Source organism: Dipodomys merriami, unplaced genomic scaffold (assembly GCF_024711535.1).
Source record: "Dipodomys merriami isolate MVZ:Mamm:240054 unplaced genomic scaffold, mDipMer1.0.p SCAF_69, whole genome shotgun sequence".
NCBI lineage: Eukaryota > Metazoa > Chordata > Mammalia > Rodentia > Heteromyidae > Dipodomys > Dipodomys merriami.
Window position 1 is genome coordinate 749,281 of NW_027206279.1, and position 27,405 is coordinate 776,685.

The window sequence follows — 27,405 nt, forward strand, 5'->3', positions numbered from 1 at the left end:
TGACCCTGAGGCCGCGGCGGGGTGCGCCCGTGACCCCGAGGCCGCGGCGGAGTGCGCCCGTGACCCCGAGGCCGCGGCATGGAGCCGCCGGCCCCTCGGCAGCTGCCCCGTGCGCTTCTGTCTCTAATCCCCTCGTCGGTCCTGGGCCTTGCGCTCGGCCCGGGCGCCGTCCCTCAGCTCTTGGGCTCCAGGCCGGCGCTCTGCCGCTCGAGCCACGGCGCCACTTCCGCCTCCTTCTGCTGTGCTGCGGAGGACTCGAACCCAGGGCCCCTTCCCCGCCCGGAGCGCTTTCTTGAACCCTTCCAGAACTCCCTGCCAGGGTGCCTAGGCTGAGCTGCCGGGTGCGGCGCAAGGACGCCCCCGGGATGACGCGGCCGCGCCCCGCGCAGGCCAGACCCCGAGGCCCCGCCCGCCCGGCCGCCCTGCGGTGTCCGGGCTCCGAGCGGCCGCGCGGCGGCCTCGCGTCCGTTCCGGATGGGGAGACCGCCGCGCCGGGGCCCTCACGGCCGCCACAGACGGGGTCCGGCCGTGCTCTCAGGGCGCGCCGGGGGCGTCGAGATGCGATAGGATCAATCCGCGCCGCTCCGTACCCGCGGGCCGGCACCGAGCCGGGCGTCGTGCGCGCCCGCGGCCGCCAGGGGGCACCGCGGCTCCCTGTCTCGGGCGCCCGGCGGTGGGGGCGGGGCCAGGCCCGCGGTGGGCGGGGCCTGGGAACAGCCACGCCGGGCGGGGCCGGGGCCTGCGATGGGCGGGGCCTGGGAGCAGAGCCGGGCGGGGCCACGGCCTGAGATGGGCGGGACCTGGGAACAGAGCCACGCCGGGCGGGGCCACGGCCTGAGATGGGTGGGGCCTGGGAACAGAGCCTTGCCGAGCGGGGCCTTGGCCTGCGATGGGTGGGGCCGCGGGATGCCGGCCCGAGCTTTCCCGGCATGCCGCGCGCGCGGCGGCGTTTGAATGGCTGCGAGTCGGGCCCGGCCGGGAGCTGAGGGCTGCTCCGGGCTGCCGAGCGCGTCCGTCGGCGCGGGGCTGGGCTGGGACGTCGCGGCACCATGAGGCGCCGGTAAGTGACGGCGGGTCGAGCGGGACGCCGCGCCCGCCGGCCGTGCGGCCGGACGCGCCCGCAGGCCCCGCAGGCCCCGCAGGCCTGGCGGGCGGGGTGGGGCGGACGCGGGCGGCGGCGGGGTCGCCGGGCGGCGGCGGGGTCGCCGGGCGGCGGCGGGGTCGCCGGGCGGGGCCGGCCGGGCGCTCCGACTGACCGGCTTTGGTCCCGAGGCCGAGTCCGGGCCTGGCCCGCGGAGGAGCCGCGCGGCAGCCGAGGCGCCGGGCGCCGCGCTCACCGACCGCTGGACGCCCGGGAAGGCCGCGGCGGGCCGCGAGGACGGGGAGCACGCGCGGCCCCGGCCCCGGGACGGCGGCGCCCGGCCGAGCGTGGGGCGAGCTCGCCCCGCGAGCCCGGGCTGACCACGAAGGCCGTGGAGGCCGGGCGCGGAGGCGGCGGGGCCCGGGCTGACCCCCGAGGCCGTGGAGGCCGGGCGCGGAGGCGGCGGGGCCCGGGCTGACCCCCGAGGCCGTGGGCGGCCTCCCAGGCTCGGGCAAGCGGCGGAGCGCGGCCTCCCAGGCTCGGGCAGGCGGCCCGGCCGCGGCTCGCCCAGGGCCAGCGCTCTCGCTGGAGCTTCAGCTCCACTTCCGGCTTTCTTTTCTGAGTCGTTTGTGTATTGGAGAAAAAGCTCACAGACTTTCTTGCCTAGGCTGGTTTCGAACCACAGGCCTCAGATCTCAGCGCTTTGAAAGGTGGCTAGGACTCTAGGCGTGCGCCGCGGTGCCTGGCTGTGTCTCAAGCTTTGAGGCTGTCGCAGTGCTGCTCTACCGTAGGCCAAGCACCGTGCACGTCTAGAAGACCCAAGTGCCCCCCGTGTGAGCTGGTCTAGGACACACGCAGCCCAGTGAGCGAGGTTTCACAGAAGCCATGTCTGTACTCTGAGGTATCTTCTAAATAGGACCATTTTGGCCTGGAGCCATTAATTTTTTGCTCATTAGTAATCAAGCTTAAAGTCATCTCTATGCTTAGGACTATGTCAGACAGCTTTGTATACAAAAGGTGCTCCAGCAAGAAACCAGGAGGCAAATCTGGTTTTTAAGATAAGCAGCGACCAAAAGTGAATGTGATGCTCTTTGTTTGTGCAGTAGACACATGCTGGATGAATGAATCTTCTGCAAAACCAACAGTGGAAGGCATCAATTACAGGGTAGGTGGGAATTTTAGTGAGGAACTGTTCAAAGACTTGGAATTGGGATTTTTCTTTAGAACAGCCAGCATGGTCTATTTGGAAAGTTCCTGCTGAGTAAGTTTGTGAGGCAAGACTGAGAAGCATTGTATACCTCCGTGCCAGAGCCGACTAGGTCTGTTAGTGTACACGTCCGCAGAGAGCAAGAATGAGAAGCATTGAATACCTCAGTGCCAGAGCCGACTAGGTCTGTCTGTTACGTTTGCATGTCCGCAGAGAGAAGATGGGATTAGGGGAGTTTAATCTTTATTTTTTATTTTTTTTGCCATTCTTGGGGCTTGAACTCAGGGCCCAGCAGATCCCTGAGCCTGTTTGTGCTCAAGACTAGTGCTCTACCACTTGAGCCACATCCTCACTTCAAGTGTTTTCTGAGTGGCTTATTGGAGATAAGAATCTCACAGACTATCCTGCCTGCACTACCTTTGAACTGAGATCCTCAGATCTCAGCCTCCAGAGTAGTGTGAATTACAGGTGTGGCCAGTGGCGCTCGGCAGGTTTTAAAATTTTAAGTCAGTGGTTCTCAACTGGATGCATTTTTCCCTTTAGGGAATGTTTGGAAATGTCACCGGAGTGGTGGTAGGAGGGGGAGGACACCTGTGGCTACTGACTGTTTACTTACTGGCTTCACACCAGCAACACTGGTACACATCCTACAGTTGGACAGCCATAAGAAGCACCCAGAAAGTGTCAGCGGTGCTGGGGCTGGCCAGTGTTCAATGGCCAGCCTCTGCTGGTTTCTTTTGTTCTTATGGGAAGCGAGCACCATACTGCTCAAGCCACGCCCCCAGCCCTACTTCTGTGGACAGGGGTCTAATCACACTTTTCTTAATCCTGTTCCAGTTATCCTGATTTTACAACTAACATATAAATAATTTTCAGTAGCTTTTCATCTTTTATTCCTGAGTAGAACTTTCCAGTGAATGGCTTCCTGGATTCCTAACTCAGCATCTGGGACTTCTACATTTTAGCCAGTCTACTTTTCTAGTCTCTTCCCTTACAGTGACCTAGACTAATAATTATTAGTCCAGAAGGAAACAAAAGGTAGTTATTGTTATTACAGAGTATCTCTTAAAAGGAGAGGCTTCAAGACTTTTTCAAGAAGCTTTTATGGGGCTGGGAAGGTGGCTCAGTGGTAGAGCGCTTGCCTAGCACGCATGAAGCCCTGGGTTCGGTTCCTCAGTACCACATAAACAGAGCTGGAAGTGGTGCTGTGGCTCAAAGTGGCAGAGTGCTAGCCTTGAGCCGAAGAGCTGAGGGACAGCGCCCAGGCCCAGAGTTCAGGCCCCATGACCGACCAAAAAAAAAAAGTCTTAATGGCGTAATATTCATTAATGGAGAGAATTGTCCAGTTTCTGCAAAAAAATAGCGTTGAGAACAAGAATCTTTAAAATTCCACATTAATAATTTTTCGTTCCCTGTTAGTAGACATATTTGGAAACTTAGGTAATTAGAAGGATATTAAATTTGTTTCTACTGCACTAGTTGATGGAGTTCACTGACCATTCTATGTCTGCAGCCTTGCTGGACGGCTTATCGGTAGTCTGGACTAGGTTATTTTGTAGTCAAATGGCCCCAGATCTCAATGACTTCAGATAACAAAGGTTTGCGTCTCATCCGGTTGCAAGCTGTTGTCTGGGGCCCTGCTCTGTGTTCGTGCTTAGGGATGTGGACGTGTGGAGAGTTGGTGACCTTTGCTGGCTGCCATGCCAGAGGTAAGGTGATGCTCTTACAGGCTTTTGATGATGGTTCCTTGGAGAGCAAGCCACATGACCCTGATGAGTAAGTGTGGATGATCATTTTCTGAAGGGAGGATTGAAACAGCATGACACAGTGTGTTTACCACAGTTGGACACTCACATTAACATTTTTAGGATTTCTTATTACTGGCTGTTCCTGTTGACAAGGTTTTTATTGCTTCTTTCTCTCTCTTTCTCTTTTTTCCTTCCTCCCTCCCTCCCTCCCTCCCTCCCTTCCTTCCTTCCTTCTTCCTTTCTTTTTGGTGCCAGTCCTAGGGCTTGAACTCAGGACCTGGGTGCTCATCCCTGAGCTCCTTTGTCTCAAGGCTAGTGATCTACCACTGGAGCCACTCCTCCATTTCTGGCTATTTTTGGTGGAGTCTCAAGAACTTTTCTGCCCAGGCTGACTTCAAACTATGAACCTCAGATCTCAGCTTTCTGAATATTTAGAGTCACGGGCATGAGCCATGGCATCTGGCTCTAGTTGATGGTTTTTATAGAAAGAAATCGCAGAAAGATTTAGGAAAGTAAATATTTGTCCCAGTTTGCTTGGGCCAAATGGTTTGTGCCTATTGTCCTAGCATTTTTTAAAAATTCAGCAAATATCTAACAATGAAGAAAGATCTAACAGGAAGAAATGGAAGAAACATTTCCTACTCCCCACTCAGGAAATGAGAGTAAAGAACTCCTTGTCCCAGAATAGTTCATGTTTGTGTGTGTTTGTGCATGTGTGCATGTGCACACTCATACACATGTCTGCCTGCCTGCCTGCCTGCCTGTACTGGGCTTGGACTGAGAGCTTCCTGCTCTTGATTAGCTTTTTCATTCAACCTTGGTGCTCTACCATATGAGCCACACCTCCACTTCCAGCTTTTTTTTTTTGGTCTCGTTGTGGGCCTGGGTGCTGTCCCTTAGCTCTAGGCTAGCGCTCTACCACTTGAGCCACCTTCCCAGCCCAACTTCAAGCTTTTTTCTTGCTGTTTAATTAGAGATAAGAGTTTCATCTGTCCAGGCTGACTTGGTACCTTGATCCTTAGAGGTCAGCCTCCTGAGTAGCTAGGCTAATAGATGTGAGCCACCAGCACTTGGCTTCCAGCACAATTTTTTTTTTTTTTAAGTGATACTTCCTTTTACTCTCAAAAGGGTTCTAGCTTGAATATGGTTAGCTTGAATTGGGGATATATTATGTTTCTTATTCAATTATAGTTTCCAGCGTTGTCTAATTTGCTTCCTAAAATACTATAATACTATGTGTACTACTTCCTTATTTGTTCATTTTGTTGTCTTTCTCCTTCTTCCCCCCTCCCCCTCCTCTCCCCCCCCCCCCCCCCCCCCCGCCACGAACTTGAACTCAGGGCCTGGGCACTGTCCCTGAGCCTCTTTTGCTCAAGGCTAGCACTCTTACCACTTGAGCCATGGTGCCACTTCCAACTGAGAAGTTGAAACCAAGGCTTCATGCATGCTAGTCAAGTACTCTACCACTAAGCCACCTTCCCAGCCTCCCCCCCCCTTTTTAAATAAAGATAAGCAAAGTGCTGTGCCTAGGACTTGTGATGCTTTTAGGGACCCACAAAAATACCTTATAGAGCCTGGGCCCAGGCCTTACAGCTCTTACAGGACTCACGCCCGGCACTCCTAGCTACTCAGGAGGCTGATCTCTGCGGATTGGGGTTTGAAGCCACCTCAAACAGGAAGTAAACTACTAAAAAAAAGCTGTGGCTCAAGTGGTATAGCACTAGTCTTGAGCACAGAGGCTCAGGGAGAGTGTCCAGGCCCTAAGTTCAAGCTCTAGGACTGGCAAAAAAAAGATTTAATTTTTTTTTGGGGGGGGTGGTCTGGTCGTGGGGCCTGAACTCTGGGCCCGGGCGCTGTCCCTCAGCTCTTCAGCTCAAGGCTAGCGCTCTACCACTTGAGCCACAGTGCCACTTCCGGCTTTTTTCTTTTTGCTTATGTGGTGCTGAGGAATCAAACTCAGGGCCTCAGGCGTGCAAGGCAAGCGCTCTACCACTGAGCCACCTCCCCAGCCCAAGATTTTTTTTTTAAAGAAAGAAAAAAGAATGTAGGTAATGGGAAGAGAAGGTCTGGGATTCAGCCTTGACTTTTATCTTTTTTTAATATAGTTTTTCTTTTTATGCTGGGACTGAGCTTGAACTTAGGACCATGGCAGAAAATAAAGCAAGTTTGCAAAAGGTTAAAGATAAATTGGAAGCTAAAAAGCACTCATTGTAGAAAGTTGGCAGGAAAAGAAAACAGAAAGAATATAAGAGTTGATAGGAGAAACCCGAGTATGTTTAAAAAGAGACGAAGAAGAATCAGTTCAAAGGGAGAAACTGAAGATAGAAAAGGGGGGGGGGAGAGGGCAAAGTCTAAATTGAGGTGAGAAGGCAAGAACTGAATTAGATTAAGTTGTCCTAATTTTGAAAAGTTAAAATAGCCGGGCGCTGATGGCTCACTCCTAGCTGCGCAGGAGGCTGAGATCTGAGGATCTGGTTCAAAGCCAGCCCGGGCAGGAAAAGTCTTTGAGACACTTATCTCCAATTAACTACCAGAAAACTGGAAGTGGTGCTGTGGCTCATGTGGTAGAGCGTTCACCTTGAGCTGAAGAGCTGAGGGACAGCGCCCAGGCCGAGAGTTCAAGCCCCACAACTGACCCTTTCCCCCCCACCCCCAAAAAAGAAAAAGTTAGACTCTGTTTAAAACATTATCAACATTTCTACCTTTTTTTCCCCTTCGTAAAGGGAGTTATACATTTAAGCCACTTTCTGTGGCTGGCGTTAAGTTGAAATATTCTTCAGACTTGAAGATAATATTGGCTGGGCATGGCTGTTCAAGTTTGTCATCTTAGCTGCTTGGAAGGTGGCATCCATCTTGATTCAAGGCCAGCCTAGGCCATAGAGATCTACATCTCAGCCAGTAGTTGGACATGATGGTAGCAGCTGTCATTCCAGCTACAGGGAGGCTTGCTGTCACAGGCTGACCCCATTCAAAAGAGAAGGCTAAGTTTGGCCATGAGTGACTGCCTCAGAGCACAGAAGCACAGTCCACCTGGCCCAGGCTTTTAAAAAAGCAAGGCCCTCCCAGAGCAAAAAGGGCTGGAGGTGTGGCACAAGTGGTAGAGCACCTGCCTAGCCAGAATGAAACCCTGATACCAGCACCAAAAGTCTTCACTGTAGGAAATAGAGAAGCTTAATAACCAAGGGGAAAAGAAATCACCCATAATCTCATCAGCCAATATCTTGATAGCTCTTTTTCAGGTTTTTTTTGTCTTGTTTTGTTTTTTGGCTATGGGTATTGAACTTTGGCTTCTAACCATGACTCTCGGGTCACAGCCTCCTGAGTAGCTAGGATGGCAGGGTGTGAGCCACTAGTGTCTACCTTTAATATCAACTTGTATGAGATGAACTCTTTAGATTCCATATCTGACTAAGATAAGTCTTTCTGTGTCTAACTTTATTTTACTTATAATCTCTAGTTCCACTCATGGTGCCACAAATTATAGGCTAGTATTCTTGTTTGTGGTTGCATAGTATTCTCTCAAGTATATTTACCACCACATTTATCCATTCACTAATGGATGGACACGTAGGTTGTTTCCATTTCTTGGCTATTGTAAATAGTGCTATAATCTAAAAAAGTAAAAAGAGATGCAAGACACATGGTTTTGTGTTTGGTCCTTTTTGTTGCAAAAACAAAAGTAAAATAGAGGGATTGCCAGGTTATATGATAGTTCTAATACTTTCTTTTTTAGTGTTTTTTTTTGGCCAGTCTTGGGGCTTGAAATCAGGGCATGGCCACTGTCCCTGAGGTTCTTTTACTCAAGGCTAGCACTCTACCACTTGAGCCAGTTTAGCTTAGGCTAGCCTTGAATTTACTATGTAGGGGAAGCTGTCCTTGAAGTTAGAGTTGTTTTGCCTAAGTCTTAAATATGCTGGGTCACTGGCATGTACCATTGGGCCCAGCCCATTTTATCTTTTTGAGCTTGTAAATATTTTCTCCCATTCACTCTGAAGAATGTTTCTTTTGCTTGTTCATGTGCTTTTTCTTTGGTTATAATCTTGTTTGTCTATGTTTGCTTTTGTTTCCTCTGCATGGGGGGGGTGCTAATAGCTGGGTTTTGTGGGGGTTTTTTTGAATGGATAGATGTTGTTCATAACTTTGTTTGAAAAACCAGGATTATACCATGCATTGAGTTTCCTGGCCTGTGCTTTATTTGCGTATATATTTAGTTTTGTAGTGCTGGATAAACTCCAGGCTTAGCACGTTTGGCAAGCTCTCTTCTATTGAAGTACCTCTAGCCCCATATCCTATGTTTTAAAACACCGTTGTTTAAAACCTCCCACTTTTCAAAACAATGTTTCAGAATAGTGTGTGTGTGTGTGTGTGTGTGTGTGTGTGTGTGTGTGTGTGTGTGTGTGTGTGTGTGTGTGTGTGTGTGTGTGTGTGTGTGTGTATGCACACATTGCACGTGCCAGTGCTGGGGCTTGAACTCTGGGCCTGGGTGCCATTCCTGATCTTTTATGCTCAAAGCTAGCCCTGTACCACTTTGAGTTAACAGCTCCATTTCTGGCTTTTTGGTGGTCAGTTGGAGGTAAGAGCCTCAGATTTTCCTGCCAGGGCTGAATGAATAATGAAGTGAATAAGATGCTAAGAAGATAAAAGCAGGGATTTAGGAGACTAAGCAGGGGCAGGTATGCTAACTTCACCTGTTACCATAGTGTACCTTTTCCTAAAATAACATGAGTACACTTGTAACTTCTTTATTTATTTTAGAAAAAAGAGCAGACTATATAATAGATCTGGAAGGATAAATTCTCTTTACATACTATCTCCTGCTAGAAAGGAAAAAGGGATCTATTCATACAATCTATTATGATGTCTGCCAAATCAAGTGATTAAACAGCTCTCAGTATTAGGTACTCATTAAGTATTCACAGTAAGGAGTTACTCATCATACAGGAATGAAACATGTCTGGACTTCTGTGTCTAATACCGTAAGTTACAGCTCAAGATCAAGTCAGTTTAAGCTTCTTTTTATATTAGTATACTACAGTGTATGGACTGTTTAGATTGTATTAGCAGTGGGGGCACCACTTGTGGCTTTTTGGTGGTTAGCTAGAAAAAAGAGTCTCACATAACTACTACTTGGGCTTTGAACCATGATCCTCAGATCTCAACCTCCTCATCAGCTAGAGTTTCAGCCATGAGCCAGCAGCACCCCACTTGTATTTAGCTTTTTATTTCACTGAGCATTTTTTTTAAAATAACTGCTATTATAATAAAATAAGAAATATAGGAGTTTTACAGTTGAAGGCATCAGCATCTTTTTAATTTAACCGTGGGATATCAAGCAATTCATGTAGGTATAGTGGCAAAGCACAAGGCATAGACTCTGAATTTATCAGTTCATTTTCAACCAGAGTCAACATTTTCAATCATGCATAGCCTGACGCTTGTTTAAAGCCTATGAGATGAGTACTGACTTTCTGGGAAAGTGAAAACAGATGGACAGATGAAGATAAGCAATAACCCATCTCCCAGGTCTCCCTCACTTCCTTTGGACAATCTGTTCCGCTAAGGTCCTCCAGGAGATTGAGAGGACTTAAAGACAAGTCCCAGCAGGCAGCTGCCACCCAAAAAAATGAAAGCCAAGAATGTTTATGAAGGGAAGAGGAAAGAGAAGGCGAAAATGGGATTTTTCTAGAACAATCTTAGGGCCTGGGAATATGGATTTCTTTCTGAATTCAGCTCCCAGACAAGTGCTGTGGTGTCTGCAGTACTTAGTTTAATAATGAGGCTTGGATCTTGTTACACAGAGGAGTAACAGGATTGAGAAAGCCAAGCGTGACCCCACCCACATGGGAGCGGTGCTTGCAGAAGAGTATCAGAAACACTGCTTCCAGGCTGGGGATGTGGCTCAGAGTGAGCTAAAGATATAAAATGTTCCATATTCATTAGTGATCGTGGAGAAGCAAACCATGAGATATGACTTCGCACTTGTTAGGATGGATATGGTAGTTTTAAATGTTGGCAAGGATGTGGAGAGATTGTAACTTTATATGCTGGGGGTTAGTCAGGGGCAGATGGGGGGAAGGAGAGCAGCTTTGGAAACCCAGAGTAGGAAAGAAGTTTAAGGGTTAGACATATAGGACGAATGAGATCTACATAGTCTGATTTCGGCTCCTTTGGCTGCCTAGGGTTCTTTTCTTTCTCTCTTTTTCTTGGTCATGTGTTTCCAAAGTTTTAGGCTTTTGCACATTAAGATATGAGAGATACCACTACTTTTAAAGAGTTGAATTCCAGTCTAATAAACCAGGAATGACTGGTGATATGGAAAATGGGGAGATTGATCTGTTGCGTTGACAGAAATATGTAATGTTATTGTAGCTGGTTGCAACTAAAGAATGAGAACCCTGTTTTCCTAGAATGCCTTGCCATATGCTTCCTCGGTGGAACCATGTCAGGTGCTGTCTTTCTAAGCCTCTTTTGCACAGTATAGAACCAGTAGAATCAGTGATACATGTTTATATGTGCATTAAAGAAATGATCATGCTCTTTTGCTTTTTGTGTATTGTATTTTTATTTTGTTTAGGTATTTAAGAGATTATGGCATCTGAAACCCACAATGTTAAAAAACGAAATTTTTGTAATATTGAGGGTCATCCCATTGATCTTCCTAGAAAAAGGAACTCCAGTTTCACTAATAAGAACATGAAGGAGGTAAGTTCATGCCTTTAGGTAAGGAATAAGATTCTGTTAATAGCCAAGCCTGTGTCAATCTGGCAAATTGCTTAAATAATGTTTAATCATTCTGCTTACTCTCCATGTTAAGTAAAAGTAGTGATGAAGTATAACCATTATATTCCTTTTTGGCCCAGGTACTATTTTGACAAGTTGAAGTTTAAATATTTTAGTTTCTGAGATGCCTTCTCTCAGACTCCTCCCCCAACCCCGCTATTGCTTTTTATTCATTCATTAGCACAGATATGTAATTTTCTTTATGCTAACCTTCAGTGCTCTCTCCTCTTTTTTTTTTTTTTGTTGATAGTGAGGCTTGAACTCTGGGCCTAGGCACTGTCCCTGAGCTCTTTAGCTTAAGGCAAGCACCCTATCACTTGAGCCACAGCGCCACTTCCAGTTTTCTGGTGGTTTATTGGAGAGTAGAGTCTCACAGACTTTTCCTGCCCTGGGCTGGCTTTGAACTGCGATCCTCAGATCTCAGTCTCCTTAGTAGCTAGGATTACAGGTGTGAGCCATCAGCAACAGCCCCTTCAATTCTCTTATGCAAATATAAATTTATGACTAGTAGTGTGAAAAATAGGGAGTAGATATGTGTTGTTATATCTAATGGTTGAGACCATAGCATTAGGAGAGAATACTTTTTTTTTTGCTGGTCCTTGAGCTTGAACTCAGGGTCTGGGTGCTTTCTTTGAGTGTGTGTGTGTGTGTGTGTGTGTGTGTGTGTGTGTGTGTGTGTGTGTGTGTGTGTGTGTGTGTGTGTGTGTGTGTGTGTGTGTGTGTGTGTGTGTGTGTGTGTGTGTGTGTGTGTGTGTGTGTGTTTTGTTGGTCATGGGGCTTGAACTCATGGCCTGTGCCCTGCCCCTCATCATTTGTGCTCATGCTCTATTACTTTTCAGCCACAGCTCCACTTCTGGTTTTCAAAGCTGGGTACTAAGGACTATGCCTATCATCCTAGCTACTCAGGAGGCTCAGATCTGAGGATTGCCATTTGAAGCCAGCCCAGGCAGAAAAAGCCTGAGACTCGTATCTCCAATAAAGTACTCAGAAAAAAGACAGTAGTGGAGGTGCGGCCCAAGTGTTAGAGCGCTAGGCTTGAATACAAAGAGGCTCCGGGACAGTGTCCAGGCCCTAAATTCAAGCTCCAGGACTGGCCTAAGAAAGAGACCAGTTTTCAGGTGGTTAATTGAAGATAAGAAAGAGTCTCATGGAGCCGGCACTGGTGGCTCACGCCTGTAATTCTAGCTACTCAGGAGGCTGAGATCTGAGAATTGCGGTTCAAAGCCAGCCCAGGCAGGAAAGTCCATGAAACTCTTAACTCCAATAAACCACTTGAAAACGAAAACCGGAAGTGGCACTGTGGCTTAAGTGGTAGAGTGCTCAGCTGAAGAGTACGGGGACAGCACCCAGGCCCAGAGTTCAAGCCCCACGACCGACCAACAAAAAGAAAATAGAAAAAAAAAAAGAGTCTCATGGAATTTCCTACTTAGTCTGGCTTGGAACTGTGATCCTCAGCTCCCAGCCTCCAGAGTAGTTAGGATTACAGGTGTGAGCCACCACGCCTGGCTTCCCTGACTTTTTTTTTTTTTTTTTTGCTCAAGGCTAGTTCTCTACTACTTGAGCCACAGCTCTACTTCTGGCTTTTTGGTGTTTAATTGGAAAGGTAATTTAATTACAGGTCTCATGGTCTTTTCTACCTGACTGGCTTTTAATCTTGATCCTCCTATCTCAGCCTTCTGAGTAGCTAGGATTGAGAAAAAACTTTTTTTGTGTGCATGTCTACTTGTCCTGGGGCTTGAACTCAGTACCTGGGCACTGTCCCTAAGTTTCTTTTGCTCAGTACTAACTCTATCACTTTGAGCCATAACTTCACTTCTGGCTTTTTTGGTACTTTAGTGGAGATAAGAGTCTCACAGATTTTCCTGCTTGGACTGGCTTCAAACTTGATCCTCAGATCTCAGCCTCCTGAGTAGGATTACAGGCTTGAGCCACTAGTACCCAGCTTCACCAATGGCTCTGTAATCCTAGCTTTGCAGGAGGCTGAGATCTGAAGGAGGAATGATTGAGGTTCAAAGCAAGCTCAGACAGAAAAGTCTTCAAGCCTTCATCTCTAATTAACCAGCAAAAAGCCAGGCAGAGGCATGGCTCAAGTGGTAGAATGCAAGCCAGGAGCAGGAAAGCCAAATGATCATGAAGCCCTGAATTCTAGTCTCAGGACCAGCAAAAAATAGTCATTTTAAATTTGTTAACGTCAATCATAAGGTTTCTATAGCCGTACTAAAGAACATAACGTCCTACAACTATTTTCATTTTTCAGGTTAAGAAATCTCCAAAACAGTTGGCTGCTTACATAAATAGGTAAGGGCTAACGTCAGAAGGTGGGTGAACAGTGAGAACATGATTACAGTAATAGCTTGCTGTTGAGCTTCTGTGCTGGGTTCTGCACTAGCAAATACATCCTTACCACTCACGCTCCTTCGAAGAGTGTACAGATGTTATGTGTCTAGCTTTAGTGAGAAAACTAATATCAGATGAAGCAATGACTGGTCAGGGCCTGTCAACCAGAAAGTTGTGATGTGTTGTTTTTCTTAGGTGTGCCACCTCGGCAGGCCCTTCTGTAACACCACTGTTTTCCGGAGCGGAGTTCCGGAGGCCTTTGAGCACATTTTTTAGGTCAGACTTACTCTCCTAGAAATATTGAGACACTTTTAGTTTTACTCTCTTGCAAATGTACAGTAGTTTTCTGTAGTATGACATTTAATAACATGAGACCAAATGTAGAAGCAGAAATGAGAACCCAGCTGTCTTCTGTCAAACCAATTTGTAAAAATATAAACTACTATTCTTAGTGTCTTTTTTGTTTTTTCATTTTCATTCTAGAATATATTCATTTGCTAAAATATTCTGTGCTAGTGTGTCTGTTAATCAGCTTTGAGCCACTGTGATAGACTATGTGAGATAAGCAATTTACAAAGCCTGGCACTGGTTGCTCACACCAAAATCCTAGCTACTCAGGAGGCTGAGATCTGAGGATTGTGGTTTGAAGCCAGCCTGGGCAGGACAGTTCCATATTATCTCCAATTAACCACCAAAAAAGCTGAAAGTGGAACTGTGGCTTAAGTAGTAGAACACTACCCTTGAGCCAAAAGTGCTCAGGGACAGTGCCCTAAGTTCAAGCCCCAGGAGCAGCACCAAAGAAAATTAAAAAAAATAAATTTCCAGGCGCTTGGTGGCTCACATCTGTCATCCTAGCTACTCAGAAGGATCACGGTTTAAAGCCAGCTCAGGCAGGAAAGTCCGTGAGACTCTTATCTCCAGTTAACCACCAGAAAACCAGAAGTGGCACTGTAGTTGTAGAGCACTTGCCTTGAGCTGAAGAGCTCAGAGACTGCGCCCAGGCCCAGAGTTCAAGCCCCACAACCGACCAAAAAAAAAAAAATGAGGAAGAAATGTTGATTTTGGTGGGTGTGGTGATAACAAGTCTGTCTTGTCAGGACTTGAGATGTTGAGACAGTAGTAGTATTGTAAGTTGAAGGCCAGCCTGGGCTACATTGCAGGACTGTCTTACCCTGGTGACCGAACTTTATTCCAGCAGGCTTCACCTCCTAAAGGCTCTAATACCCCAGCCACATCAGCCTGGCACCACGCCTGTATTACTAGATTAGTCTTCATTATCCCCTCCCCACCCAGTCTTCATTTAAAAAAATTAGTAAGGGGCTGGGAAGGTGGCTCAGTGGTAGAGCGCTTGCCTTGCATGCCTGAGGCCCTGGGTTCGATTCCTCAGTGCCACATAAGCAAAAAGAAAAAAGCTGGAAGTGGCGCTGTGGCTCAAGTGGTAGAGCACTTGCCTTGAGCTGAAGAGCTGAGGGATAGCGCCCAGGCCCAGAGTTCAAGCCCCATAACTGGACCCCCCCCCCCAAAAAAAAAATTAGCAACAATTTTAGTTTCATAAGATCAAAGTAGGTAGAAATGGAAAAGAGAAACAAACATTTCTGTTCTCACTCAGAAAACAGGATTAAAGACTCCCCAGTCCTCAAAAAATTTTCCTTCCTTCCTTCCTTCCTTCCTTCCTTCCTTCCTTCCTTCCTTCCTTCCTTCCTTCCTTCCTTCATGCTGGGGCTAAGGCACTGTCCTGGAGCTTCTTTTGTGTTCAAGCTAGCCCTCCACCACTGAGCCACAGCTCTAGCAGGCTTCTTTGGTGGTTTATTGAAGATAAGTCTCATATCCCTGGTGCCAGTGGCTCACACCGTAATCCTAACTACTCTTGTTTTTTGTTTTGCTGGTCATGGGGCTTGAACTCTGGACTTCGGTGCTGTCCCTGCATGCTTCAGCTCAAGGCGAGTGCTCTACCACTTGAGCCACAGTGCCACTTCCAGCTTTCTAGTGTTCTATTAGAGATAAGAGTCTCACAGACTTTCCTGCCCGGACTGGCTTTGAACCGCCATCCTCATTTCTCAGCCTCCTGAGCCGAGCCACCAGTGCCCAGCTGCATGAGACTCTTTACCTCCCATAAATCACCAGAAAACCAGAAGTGGTGCTGTGGCTCATTTGGTAGAGCGCTTGCCTTGAGCTGAAGAGCAGAGGGACAATGCCCAGGCCCAGAGTTCAAGCCCCAAAATTGACAAAATGAGCAAAAAACGAAAACAACAACAAAAAGAATCTCATGGGCTGGCTTGGAACCATGATCCTCTGATCTTAGCCTCTGAGTAGCTAGGATTATAGGTGTGAGCCACCAGTGCCTGGAAGTCCTCCCCCCCCCCAAAAAAAAAAAATATATATATATGCACACACACAGAGACACACATACACACTTTTTTTTTTTTGCCGGTCATGGGGCTTGAACTCTGGGCCTGGGCACTGTTCCTGAGCTCTTCTGCTCAAGGCAAGTCCTCTACCACTTGAGCCACAGCGCCACTTCCGGGGTTTTTTGCTGGTCATGGGGCCTGAACTCTAGGCCTGGGCACTGTCCCTCAGCTCGTCAGCTCAAGGTGAGTGCTCTACCACTTGAGCCACAGCACCACTTCTGGCTTTTTCTGCTTATGTGGTGCTAAGGAATCGAACCCAGAGCTTCAGGCATGCAAGGCTAGCACTGTACCACTGAGCCACCTTCCCAGCCCAGTCCTCAAAATTTTTATGAGTTTAAACCATACCAAAACGTCTGAAACATGGTTAAAAGCACTCTATCCTATGAAATTTGTTCTATTGTATCTGTCATACTCAAATATACATAAGCTTTATTAAAATAGTTTAAAATATTAAACTGCAGTTGTCACCTTGCTAGAACATATCACATACATTATGTTGCCTTCTATATAATTTGTAACTTTTAGTTACATCTGCTTTTAATGGATTATAATTACAAAATATGACTGAATTTATTTTTAGAACTTTCAAACGTTTACATATTTTTTCACTTAAGAAAATGAATTCTTTTTTTACAGAACAGTGGGAAAAGCTGTGAAAAGCCCAGATAAACTACATAAGGTGATCTATCACAGAAAGAAAGTTTATCATCCCTTCCCAAATCCTTGTTACAGAAGAAGACAGTCCCTTCCAAGTGGGGGCTGTGACATGGCAAATAAAGAAAATGAACTGGCTTGTGCAGGCCATCCGCCTGAAAAGCTACACCATGATAGTCGAACGTACTTGGTTAACTCCAGTGAAGCTGGTTCTTCACAAACAGAAAGCCCAGCATCAAAATTTAGTGGGTTTTTTTCTGAGGTAAGTCATATTTCTAAAATAATTTTTAGCTTGACTTTATTCCATTATACTACTGTTTTTCATTTCCTTACCTTATTAGTCTATTAGCAGAGTACCTTACCACCTGTTGAATACAGATTTTGAGTGATAGTAACTTCCTGAGGTACTTTGTTAGACCAACCAAATTGCATCAGAAAATTCTGTAAACTGGCAGTATCGAAGATAGAACAAAATGCTTCATAAGCTGCTACACATAGACAGTGTGATAAGTTAGCCAGTGGAGGTTTAAAGGAAAGCAAAAGGAGGATTATTTCTTAGAATGTAAGTAACTAAAACCCGTTATCAGGTGGCCTCTGAAAATTGCCTACAGGAGGGTTTATTCAGCCAACCCTGGTAGCTATTCTATTCTTAAAGTTAATCTTTTTTTTGGTCAGTCCTGAGGCTTCAACTCAGGGCCTGGGCACTGTCCTTGAGCTTCTTTTGCTCAAGACTAGCACTCTACCACTTGAGCCTCAGCCCCACTTCCAGCTTTTTCTGTGTATGTGGTTCTGAGGAATTGAACTCAGGGCTTCATGCATGATAGGCAAGCACTCCACCATTAAGACACATTCCCAAGCCCCTGTAAAGTTAATCTTTTTATTTTACTTTATCTTATTGTAAAGATGCTGTACAGAGGGGTTTTATAGTTACATGAGTAAGGTACTGAGGACATTTCTTGTTGAACATTGTTACCCCCTCCTTTGTTTTTCTCCTACTATCACTTCCCTCCCTCACTCCTTCCTACCTGTAAAATTTATCTTAAACTATTTGCACGTATTTACATGTGTCATGATGTTTGACTATATAGGTTTAGTAAGCAAAAGCAATATAGAATCAATCTAAATAAATAATAGCATATAAGGACTAGGGTTATGCCAGTTTTTTCAAAATTAGGTTGATGTTTTGATATTGAAAAATGTCATATTTATATGATCATACATTCAAAAGCACAGTAACTTTTTTTTTTTTTTTTGGTCCTGTCGTGGGGCCTGAACTCTGGGCCTGGGCACTGTCCCTCAGCTCTTCAGCTCAAGGCTAGTACTCTACCACTTGAGGCACAGCGCCACTTCCGACTTTTTTCTTTTTGCTTATGTGTTGCTGAGGAATCGAACCCAGGGCCTCAGGCATGCAAGGCAAGCGCTGTACCACTGAGCTACCTTCCCAGCAAGCACAGTAACTTCTGTTTGCCTTTATCTAGAAAATGGTTTGGAAAGATGATCTGGGAAATGATGTTACATGTTTTTGTGGGCCAGTGGGGAGTATTTAGCTTTTGTCTTACATAATTCTGTGTTATACATTGAACAACAGTAATATATTCCCCTGTGTAAAAGTAGAAACATCTAAATGATAAAAGATACTGCCACGGAACTGAGGTGTAGTTCCTTTCGCATGGCATTTAGTTGTTAATGACTAGCTCATATGTCTATCTACCATTTCCCTTTATAAGTACCTATAAAGTTCTAGGTTTATAGGATACAAATTTTTTTTTTTTTGGTCCGGTCGTGGGGCCTGAACTCTGGGCTTGGGTGCTGTTCCTCAGCTCTTCAGCTCAAGGCTAGCGCTCTACCACTTGAGCCACAACGCCACTTCCGGCTTTTTTCTTTTTGCTTATGTGGTGCTGAGGAATCGAACCCAGAGCCTCAGGCATGCAAGGCAAGTGCTCTACCACTGAGCCACCCTCCCAGCCCCAAATTTTTTCCTTTAGCCATTTCAGGGGCTGGGACTGTCTCTGAGCTTCTTTTGCTCAAGACTCACACTCTAGCCTTGAGCAAAAACAAGCTCAGGGATAGCCCTACGTTCAAGCCCAGGACTGGGAAAACAAAACAAAAAAAATATTAAGCCAGAAGTGGTGCTGTCGCTCAAGTAATAGAGTGCTAGCCTTAAGCTGAAGAGCTGAGGGACAGCATCCAGGCCCAGAGTTCAGGCCCCACCACCAACAACAACAAAAAAAGACTAGCATTCTACCACTTGAGTCACAGTGTCACTTCTGTAGTACTGAGGAACCGAACCCAGGGCTTCATGCATTCTAGGCAAGTACTCTATCACTAAGACACATTCCCAGTGACAAAAATATTTTGAATTACTTTTTGTTAATGTTATCAAACATAAATATGACTTAAATTTGTTCACATCATTACTTGATATGTACAACTGCAATATTCTTTTTTGAGGGCCAATATAAAGAATCGCCTTTGCATAATTTAAAACTGTCTCCCACAGTTTTAATTCAAAAATATACTCTCATATCATGTTTCAGTGTGCTTTTTTAGGGGGAGGGGGTATCGGTTGTGGGGCTTGAACTCTGGGCCTGTGTGCTGTCCTTCAGCTTTTCAGATCAAGGCTAGGGCTCTACCACTTGAGCCACAGCACCACTTCCAGCTTTTTCTGTTTATCTGGTACTGAGGAATGGAACCCAGGGCCTCATGCATGCGAGGCAAGCACTCTACCATTGAGCCACCTTCCCAGCCCTCAGTGTGCTTTTTAACAAATGAGTTTTTTTGCCTTTTAGGTTTCTCAGGATCATGAAACAATGGCTCAAGTTTTATTCAGCAGGAATTTGAGGTTGAATGTAGCTTTAACGTTCTGGAGAAAGAGAAGTATAAGTGAACTTGTAGCATACTTAGTGAGGTAAGAGACCTTTTTATTTTATGCTCTCTTGGTTCATCACAGGTAACTTTCAATGTGATATTAGAAGTGCCCTTTTAGAGAATGTTTGCATGGCTAAAATTTAAACTGTTTAAATTTATTTTCAGTCATCAAAATCTAAGAGTAACTAGAATCTACAAAAACATCTGTTTATTATCAGATTGAACAAAGCCATTGCTTTTTCTGTTGGTTTTTTTTTTTTTTTTTTTTTTCTGCTTATGTGGTGCTGAGGAATCGAACCCAGGGCCTCATGCATACAAGGCAAGCATTCTACCATGGAGCCACCTTCCCAGCCCCAGCTGTTGCTTTTTCTGGTTATGATTTTCATTTATAAAACTAATCAATACTGGTGTGAAAGCTTACCTTTTATTATTTTTTATTTTCATTTAATTGTTTATTTTTTGGCCAGTCCTGGGGCTTGTACTCACGCCCTAGGCAGTGTCCCTGAGCAGCTTTTTTTGCCCAAGGCTAGCACTCTACACTTGAGCCATAGCGCCACTTCTGGTTTTTCTGTTTATATGATACTGAGGAACCTATCCCAGGGCTTCATGCATGCTAGGCAAGCACTCTACCACTAAGCCTCATTCCCAGTCCGAACTAAGTTTTTGGTTGTTGTTGTTGGTCCTGGGACTTAAACTCTGGGCCTGGGTGCTGTCTCTGAGCTCTTTAGTGCAAAGTGAGTACTCTACCACTTGAGCCACACTGGCTTTCTGGTGGTTAACTGGAGATAAGAGTCTCATGGACTTTCCTGCCCAGGCTGGCTTTGAAATGTGATCCTCAGATCTCAGCCTCTTGAGTAGGATTACAGGTGTGAGCCATTGGCATCCTGGCTTGAGAATTTTAAGCACTCTTTTCTCATATTCAAATCTCTCAGATTTGAACAAGGGCTTTGTTAGCCACCTTATTTAAAAATAATCTCCCACATTCTTTTATTTCTCTATGTAGCATTTACCATGGCCAATCTCTATATTTTATTTATTTGCTTACGATCTGTCTCTGACCCACTACTTACTCTACCACTCACTGACAGTGGAATGCAAGCCCTGTCCCTTCTCTATGGTATGACACCAGCACCTGGCTCATCACAGATGATGGAATTTTTTATGAAAGAGCAAATTTCTCAAAATCACAATGGTGACTAAATGAAGCTAAGTAAGGAAATTGTCTCTAAGCATTGCTGCCCGTTTTGTACTCACAGGATAGAAGATCTTGGAGTTGTGGTAGATTGCCTCCCTGTACTCACCAACAGGTAAACACAGTTTTTCAGAAAAAAGTAAGCTTAAAGAACAAGTGGAAGCTGGGCTCCAGTGGCTCACACCTATAATCCTAGCTACTCAGGAGGCTGAGATCTGAGGATTGCGGTTCAAAGCCAGCCCGGGCAAGGAAAGTCCATGAGACTCTTATCTCCAATAAACAACCAGAAAAACTGGAAGTGGCGCTGTGGCTCAAGTGGTAGAACGCTAGCCTTGAGCTGAAGAGCTGAGGGACAGCGCTCAGGCCCAGAGTTCAAGCCCTACAACCGACCAAAAAAAAAAGAACAAGTGGAAGCCTGTTCATGTTTTTATAACTTAGTGTTTCTTTTAGTTTGCAGGAAGAAAAGCAGTATGTCTCACTTGGCTGCTGTGTGGACTTGTTGCCTCTAGTAAAGTCATTACTTAAAAGCAAATTTGAAGAGTAAGTGCTGATCTGAATCTCAGCTCATCCTTTTTTTGTTGGCATTCTTAGTGTTGTGCTTTGTGAGTTGTTGTGCTTTGTTGAGCTTTGTGCTTTGTTGTGCTTTGTGCTTTGTGAGTGTTTGTGCTTAGTGGGTTGGGCTCTATGAGATACAAGGTTTCCTTTCCTTCCAGTAAGAGCTAGGAAGCAGTTGAACAACTGCAAAAGCATCTATGCGCAAGTTACATAAATTTCCAGCTTTATTAAATAGATCATGAAAGTAGTGGAATAGGACTTGAAAAGGGAAAAACCAAGGAGTTTGTGTGTTTTGTGGGCAGGGGGAAATGCCATCTTTTATAAAAGCTTAGATGAAAACACTTGAATTTTGTCCCATTATATAATTTCAGGTATGTAATAGTTGGTCTAAACTGGCTTCAAGCAGTAATAAAAAGGTGGTGGTCAGAACTGTCATCCAAAACAGACGTTATAAATGATGGGTGAGTACAGTTCATGCTAACTTCTTTTTTCAGAGCAACAGCTTAATTAAAAGAAGTGATAATTTTGCCCAATGATCCTCAGTATATATGTTATTCTCTTCATTGTCAGAGAAATACTCATTTGAGATACTGTTACTTTGTGAAAAATCAGACATGAAAGCTGAATTTGAGAGCCCAGTGTCTCTTCTTCTGGCAGAATTATACCCTTCATTTTATCTTTTTATTTGCCTTTTTTTTTTTTCCCCTAGTCCTGGGGTTTGAACTCTGGGCCTGTGCACTGTCCCTGAGCTGCTTTTGCTCAAGGCTAGCACTCTACCCCTTGAGCCACAGTGCTACTTCTGGTTTCTTATCTCTAGTTAACTACCTGAAAACCAGAAGTAGAGCTGTGGCTCCCAGGCAGTTTGAAGCCAGCCTGGCAGGAAAGCCTATGAGACTCTTTTTTATTTTTATTTTTTGGGTCAGTCATGGGGCTTGGACTCTGGGCCTGGGCACTGTCCCTGAGCTCTTCATTTCAAGGCGAGTGCTCTACCACTTGAGTCACAGCACTACTTCCAGTTTTCTGGTGGTTAACTGGAGATAAGACTGTGAGACTCTTATCTCCAATTAACCAGCAGAAAACCAGAAGTAGAGCTGTGGCTAATAGTGGTAAAGCAGTAGGTTTGAGCACTAAAGCTCCCAGGTCCTGAATTCAAGCCTCATGACTAACAACAACAAAAAAATTGGAAAACTTCATTAATTCAGCATGTCTAGTATCAAAGTCCATATTCTATCTGTGCTCAGTTTTCTTTTTTTTCCTCTCTCACAGAAATATTAAGATTTTAAAACAACAATTAAGTGGATTGTGGGAACAGGAAAACCATCTTACTTTGGTTCCAGGATATACTGGTAATATAGCTAAGGTAATCTACATTTAAACATAAAAGTCAGACATCAAAAAAAGCCAGGCACCAGTGGCTCACACCTGTAATCCTAGCTACTCAGGAGGCTGATGGCCGAGGATCACAGTTCAAAGCCAGCCCAGGCAGGAAAGTCCATGAGACTCTTATCTCCAATAAATTACTAGAAAACTGGAAGTGCCACTGTGGCTCAAGGGGTAGAGCACTGGCCTTGAGCTGAAGAGCTGAGGAACAAGTGCCCAGCCCAGAGTTCAAGCCCCCATGACCGACAAAAAAAAAGAAAGAAAGAAAAGAAATAATATTAGGGGCTGGGCACAGGGCTTAGTGGTAGAGTGCCTGCTTCATGCATGAGGCCCTGGGCTCGATTCCTCAGCACCACATAAACAGAAAAAGGCAGAAGTAGCTCTGTGGTTCAAGTGGTGGAGTGCTAGCCTTGAGCTGAAGTGCTGAGGGACAGCGGCCAGGCCCACAGTTTAGGCTGCAGGACCAACAACAACAACAAAAATTAGAAATAGTACTATTATACATGTACAAACTCTCCAAATCTCTTGGTAAAATAATTTTGTACTGTGCTAATATGATCTAAAGTCAGTTTTGTGTTTGTGATGCTAAAATCTTAGAGATACCAATGTGACTGGGGCAGGAAACACAAGAATTAGCCACTAAATATGTCTTCACACATCTGCAGGATGCTGTGTCAGTACTGAGGCTTGAACTCGGGTCCCTTAGCTGTCCCTTAGCTTTTTCCACTCATGGCTAGTGCCACATCTGTACTTCTAGCTTTTGTTGAACATGTGCTTTGTTCCAAGCTCTGTTCTAAACAAATGCAGATTTAAGTAAAAGTTGAAGGCTGTGAGGATATGGCTCAAAAGGAGGCCCTGAGTTCAAACCCTAGTACTGAAAAAAAAGTAAAACTTGTCTTTTTTCTTTGAGTTAAAAAAAGATCACAAAAGGAATCTAAGAAACTTTTAGGAGGGGAAAAGAAAATGGGTTATGTATAAAGTTACTGCAGTAGCTAATGAAATGTTTTTATCTTTCAAGGATGTAGATGCTTATTTATTACAGTTGCATTGAGAGATTTCATCTACTAAGGAGCATCTGGTTATTCTGAACATCATTGGACGATATGATTTCCCCAAATAGGTCTCTTCTGAGAACTGTGAACTGTGGGGGGAAAAAAATCAAAATCCTTTTTCTTTCAAAAGCCACATAATGAAACCACTAATGAAACTTGTAGCAATCTACTTCACATTGAAGTGGGAAAATATCCAAAAGGAGCAGCTCCAACTTCAGAGAGGTGGAAATGCACTGTGAAGATTGTTCACCTGCTGCTTTGGGATGCTTGGCTATTTGGTAACAATGTTTAAGAACTACTGGTCTTAACTGCAATCCTGCAAAGGAAGATCATTTATACTATATGAGGAAATAAGAGAGGACTTATTACTAGAACTACAAAAATCAATCATTAATTTTTGTGTTTTGTAAGAAACACTATAATGGATGCAGCTATTTTCTTATGTAGAAAAGACTTTGAAAGTTTGAAACACCATAGTAATCAATATTAAAATTTTTTTTGTCCACACTGACACTGTGTATAAAAATGCCTTAATTATTAATAAGCCAATGTGATAGGGTACCAATATCTGTTTTTTTTAAAAAAAAATTAAAACCAATCATGCTTCTGGCATGATGAAAATCATAGAAATAAATCAGGGGTTTACATTTATGTAGTGTTGTTCTGTGAAACATACTCCACACATTGTGAAACTTGAGAGTGTATTTTTCTGAGTTTTTCCCACAGTTCTCCTATCACGTATGTATTTATCTATATAAAGAAAAAGATGAATATGTGTATCTATGAATGTTTAACTGGAAATATGCAGAGCTGACTAATTTATATCTGCTTTTTGTACATAGATTTCTAATATTTTTCATTTCTGTGTTCTTTAAACCGCTTCTATTTGAGTATAAATTCACTAAATATTTCTATTTTTTTGCTTTTTTAATTCTGATTTTTTTATATGAATTCGAATTCTTTTTCACTACATTTGCTTTCAAGAATTACTATACAGTGATTTAGAATTGTTTACAGTTCTGGTAACTGACCTTGTATTTTAACTTCCAACTTAATGTTACTACCTCCTCTAATGGTTAGTATGGAATGCCAGAAAACTGTATATGATTTCTTTTTTTTTCTGGTCTTTCTCGTGGTGTTTGCACTCGGCCTGGGCACTGTCCCTCTGCTCTTCGCTCAAGGCTAGCACTCCTGAGCTGCAGCACCACTAACAGTTTTCTGAGTGGCTTATAGGTGATAAGAGTCTCATGGACTTTCCTGCCCAGGCTGGCTTTGAACCTCGATCTTCCGATCTCAGCCTCCTGAGTAGCTAGGATTACAGGTGTGGGTCATTGGCACCCAGCTTGTGGTCATTTTTTTAAATGCCAGTGTTAGTATCTGAACCTGGTTCTACAATTTTGTTACAACACTTAATCTTCCATATCTTGAAAGTGATTGGAGTTTGATACCACAACTAGTGGCTCATATTACCTTCTCTTTTTTATGCAGGTCCTGGGGCTTGAACTCAGGGCCTACGTGCTGTCCCTGAGCTTTATTGCTCAAGGCTAGTGCTCTACCACTTGAGCCACAGCTCCAATTCTAGCTTTTTTGGTGCTTAATTGGAGATAAGAGTCTTACAGACTGCCCTGCCTGGGCTGGCTTTGAATGGTGATCCTCAGATCTCAGCCTCCTGAGTAGCTAGTTACAAGTATGAATCATTGGCACCCAGCTATCCTCTTTAATAAGGCTGACAGTCATCTGGACAAAGATACAAATTTCTTTTCAGTGTTTCTAAAAACTGTACATCTTTAACATTTACCTAGTTAGTGACTATTGCTATGAATTCTCGTCTTGCTATAAACATGTTAAAATGTTACCTTATGCTGAGCTCTCTCTCTTTTATTGACTGATATCAGTTACAGTTACACTCTTAGGTCTTTACACCCATTTACACCATATTCAGTTTCATCCCCTGCATACACAAGTTGTTTCTGTATACCTCTTCCATGCAGCTTCCTTACAGTGAGCATTGGTTACAGTAACTGGTTATTACATCCTTAGATGAGGTTAATTCGAGATTACTGCACTCTCTTGGTTTGAGTGGTGAATTATTTCGAAGACATCTTCCAGAATGTGAGAATTTGAATTGTAAACCTGTGTCATCTCTGAAAACTTAAGGTGATGAAATACAGCTTTTCTTTGTTTTAATTTCATTTGTTATCATAGTCTTCTTATTTAACCATTTGAGTAGGGTAACTTGGTTGGAAAGTAGCTAAGGATATGAACTGGTCCTCTTAAGTTTGTTCAGAATAATTTCATGACTACAGATTGTGCCCTCCCTCAGGTGTTGACCACACAGATTCAGCTCATGGTCACAGGAACCCTGACCGCCACACAGGAAGATAAGTAAAATCATGGGTAATATAGTCAAAATAACATTTCTAACATACTGTGTCATTTTAAATTTTGGAGTATCAAAAAGTCAGATATCAGCCTGTAATCCTAGCTACACAGAAGGCTGAGATCTGAGGATCGTGGTTCAAAGCCAGCTTGGGCAGGAATATCCGTGCGACTCTTATTTCCAATTAACCATCAGAAAACTGGAAGTGGCGCTGTGGCTCAAGTGGTAGAGCACTAGACTTGAGCTGAAGAGCTGGGGGACAGCGCCCAGGCCCAGAGTTCAAATTCCATGACCCAGAAAAAAAAAAAGTATAATGAGAGTATAGGTGCAAGCTCTAGTACCAAAAAAAAAAAAAAAAAAAAAAAGCTAAAACTAGTGTGACATTTGAGAAACTGCATTATATATTTGCAGTCAAATACTATGAGATATTTATAGTTTGCTTCAGCTGCAGGCAGCAGCTGACACCCCTGCTGGCCGTGTCACATATGGTATGGGTTTCCAGTCAGCTATGTTTATCTCTTAATCTTTTGTCCCATCTTTTAAGAAGAAAACAGCTGACATACAAGTGGTGCAACTTGAAGTGCATTCCAGTAATATTTATTAGCAGTTATTGGAGTAACTTGTAACTTAGAGAGTTTAAAAATGTATGTACACGGCCATTATATGCTAAAGATACCAAACAAGCAATTATCTCAACAGTAGTTGAATTACATATACAAAACAGAACTCCAAATTCAAAATATTTTTTCTACAAGTTAAAGATGAATGTAAATCCCTTTCTTTCCAGTTATTTTGGTTGTACAGCTTTCTTAAAGTTTCCAGAGAAGAAAACTTACATTCCCAGTGCTAACAGGTGTGATGAAGGTATGTTGAAGTTTTTGTTTACTGTGTGCCATCATTTCTGCAAGCTAGCTAAGCACAGGCCAAACACCATGTGAGTGGTGTGCCAACTAGTTCAGGTGGTGAACCTGACCATAACCAAGGTGCTTGCTTTGTCTGTCTGGGTGCATGCTAATCACAAAGGATGCACAGTTGGACATAAGGACTCTGCTTCCCATTTCCACGTGAGGGAACAGACTCACCAAGGTGAAGTCACTTGGTGAGATGCCACAATTCAAACTGTTTAACTGTTGTAGATGTGTGGGCATAACATTTGTGAGTCTCCTGATGAACGTACCGTTTTTTGCTTCAAGAAAGTTGCTATGACTAACAACCACAGGTGAAGCAGGGTGCTGAAAAATGAAGCTCAACCTTCATACACAGCTTCCTAAGAGCTTCACTAGATTACTTTTGTTTTTGGTTGGTTGTGGGGCTTGAACTCAAGATCTGGGCACTGTCCCTGAGCCTCTTTGTGCTCAAGATTAGTACTCTACCACTTGAGCCACAGCACCACTTTCGGCTTTTATTCTTTTTGCTTATGTGGTGCTGAGGAATCGAACCCAGGGCGTCAGGCATGAAAGGCAAGCGCTCTACCACTGAGCCACCTTCCCAGCCCCACAGTATGAGTTCTTGTAATGGAACTCTCATCTATATTTTTTTTTCTGTTGAAAGACTAAATGGTAACAACTAGCATTCTCTTTCATGTGTGTTTAGTCTTTTCACTTGGCATGTGAGAAATGATGGTTTTTCCATGACTACTATTATTAAAATCTCAAACAGTTGAAAACAACAGCTGTTAAGATTCCAAATAAAGAATCACAAAACCTCAAGATTAAAGTCAGCCCTTCTAGTCCTGTATAACTATAATAATCTCTTTCTTACCA

General features: G+C 44.4%; 1 protein-coding gene across 3 annotated transcripts; it reads left to right on the forward strand.

Moving 5' to 3' along the window:
• The first annotated feature begins 950 nt into the window (after positions 1-950).
• On the forward strand, positions 951-25,454 carry Katnbl1 (katanin regulatory subunit B1 like 1). Of its 3 annotated transcripts, none has more exons than XM_070005705.1 (10): positions 951-1,060; positions 10,611-10,738; positions 13,074-13,114; positions 16,198-16,477; positions 19,005-19,123; positions 20,340-20,390; positions 20,726-20,815; positions 21,202-21,291; positions 22,097-22,190; positions 23,229-25,454. In XM_070005705.1, the coding sequence occupies exons 2-10, from the start codon at positions 10,625-10,627 to the stop codon at positions 23,259-23,261; spliced, it is 912 nt and encodes a 303-aa protein (XP_069861806.1). In that variant the 5' UTR covers positions 951-1,060; positions 10,611-10,624; the 3' UTR covers positions 23,262-25,454. The 3 variants fall into 3 exon arrangements, with proteins under 3 accessions (XP_069861806.1, XP_069861808.1, XP_069861807.1); XM_070005706.1 differs by lacking the exon at positions 951-1,060 and adding an exon at positions 2,073-2,246; XM_070005707.1 differs by lacking the exon at positions 22,097-22,190.
• Positions 25,455-27,405: the final 1,951 nt, after the last annotated feature.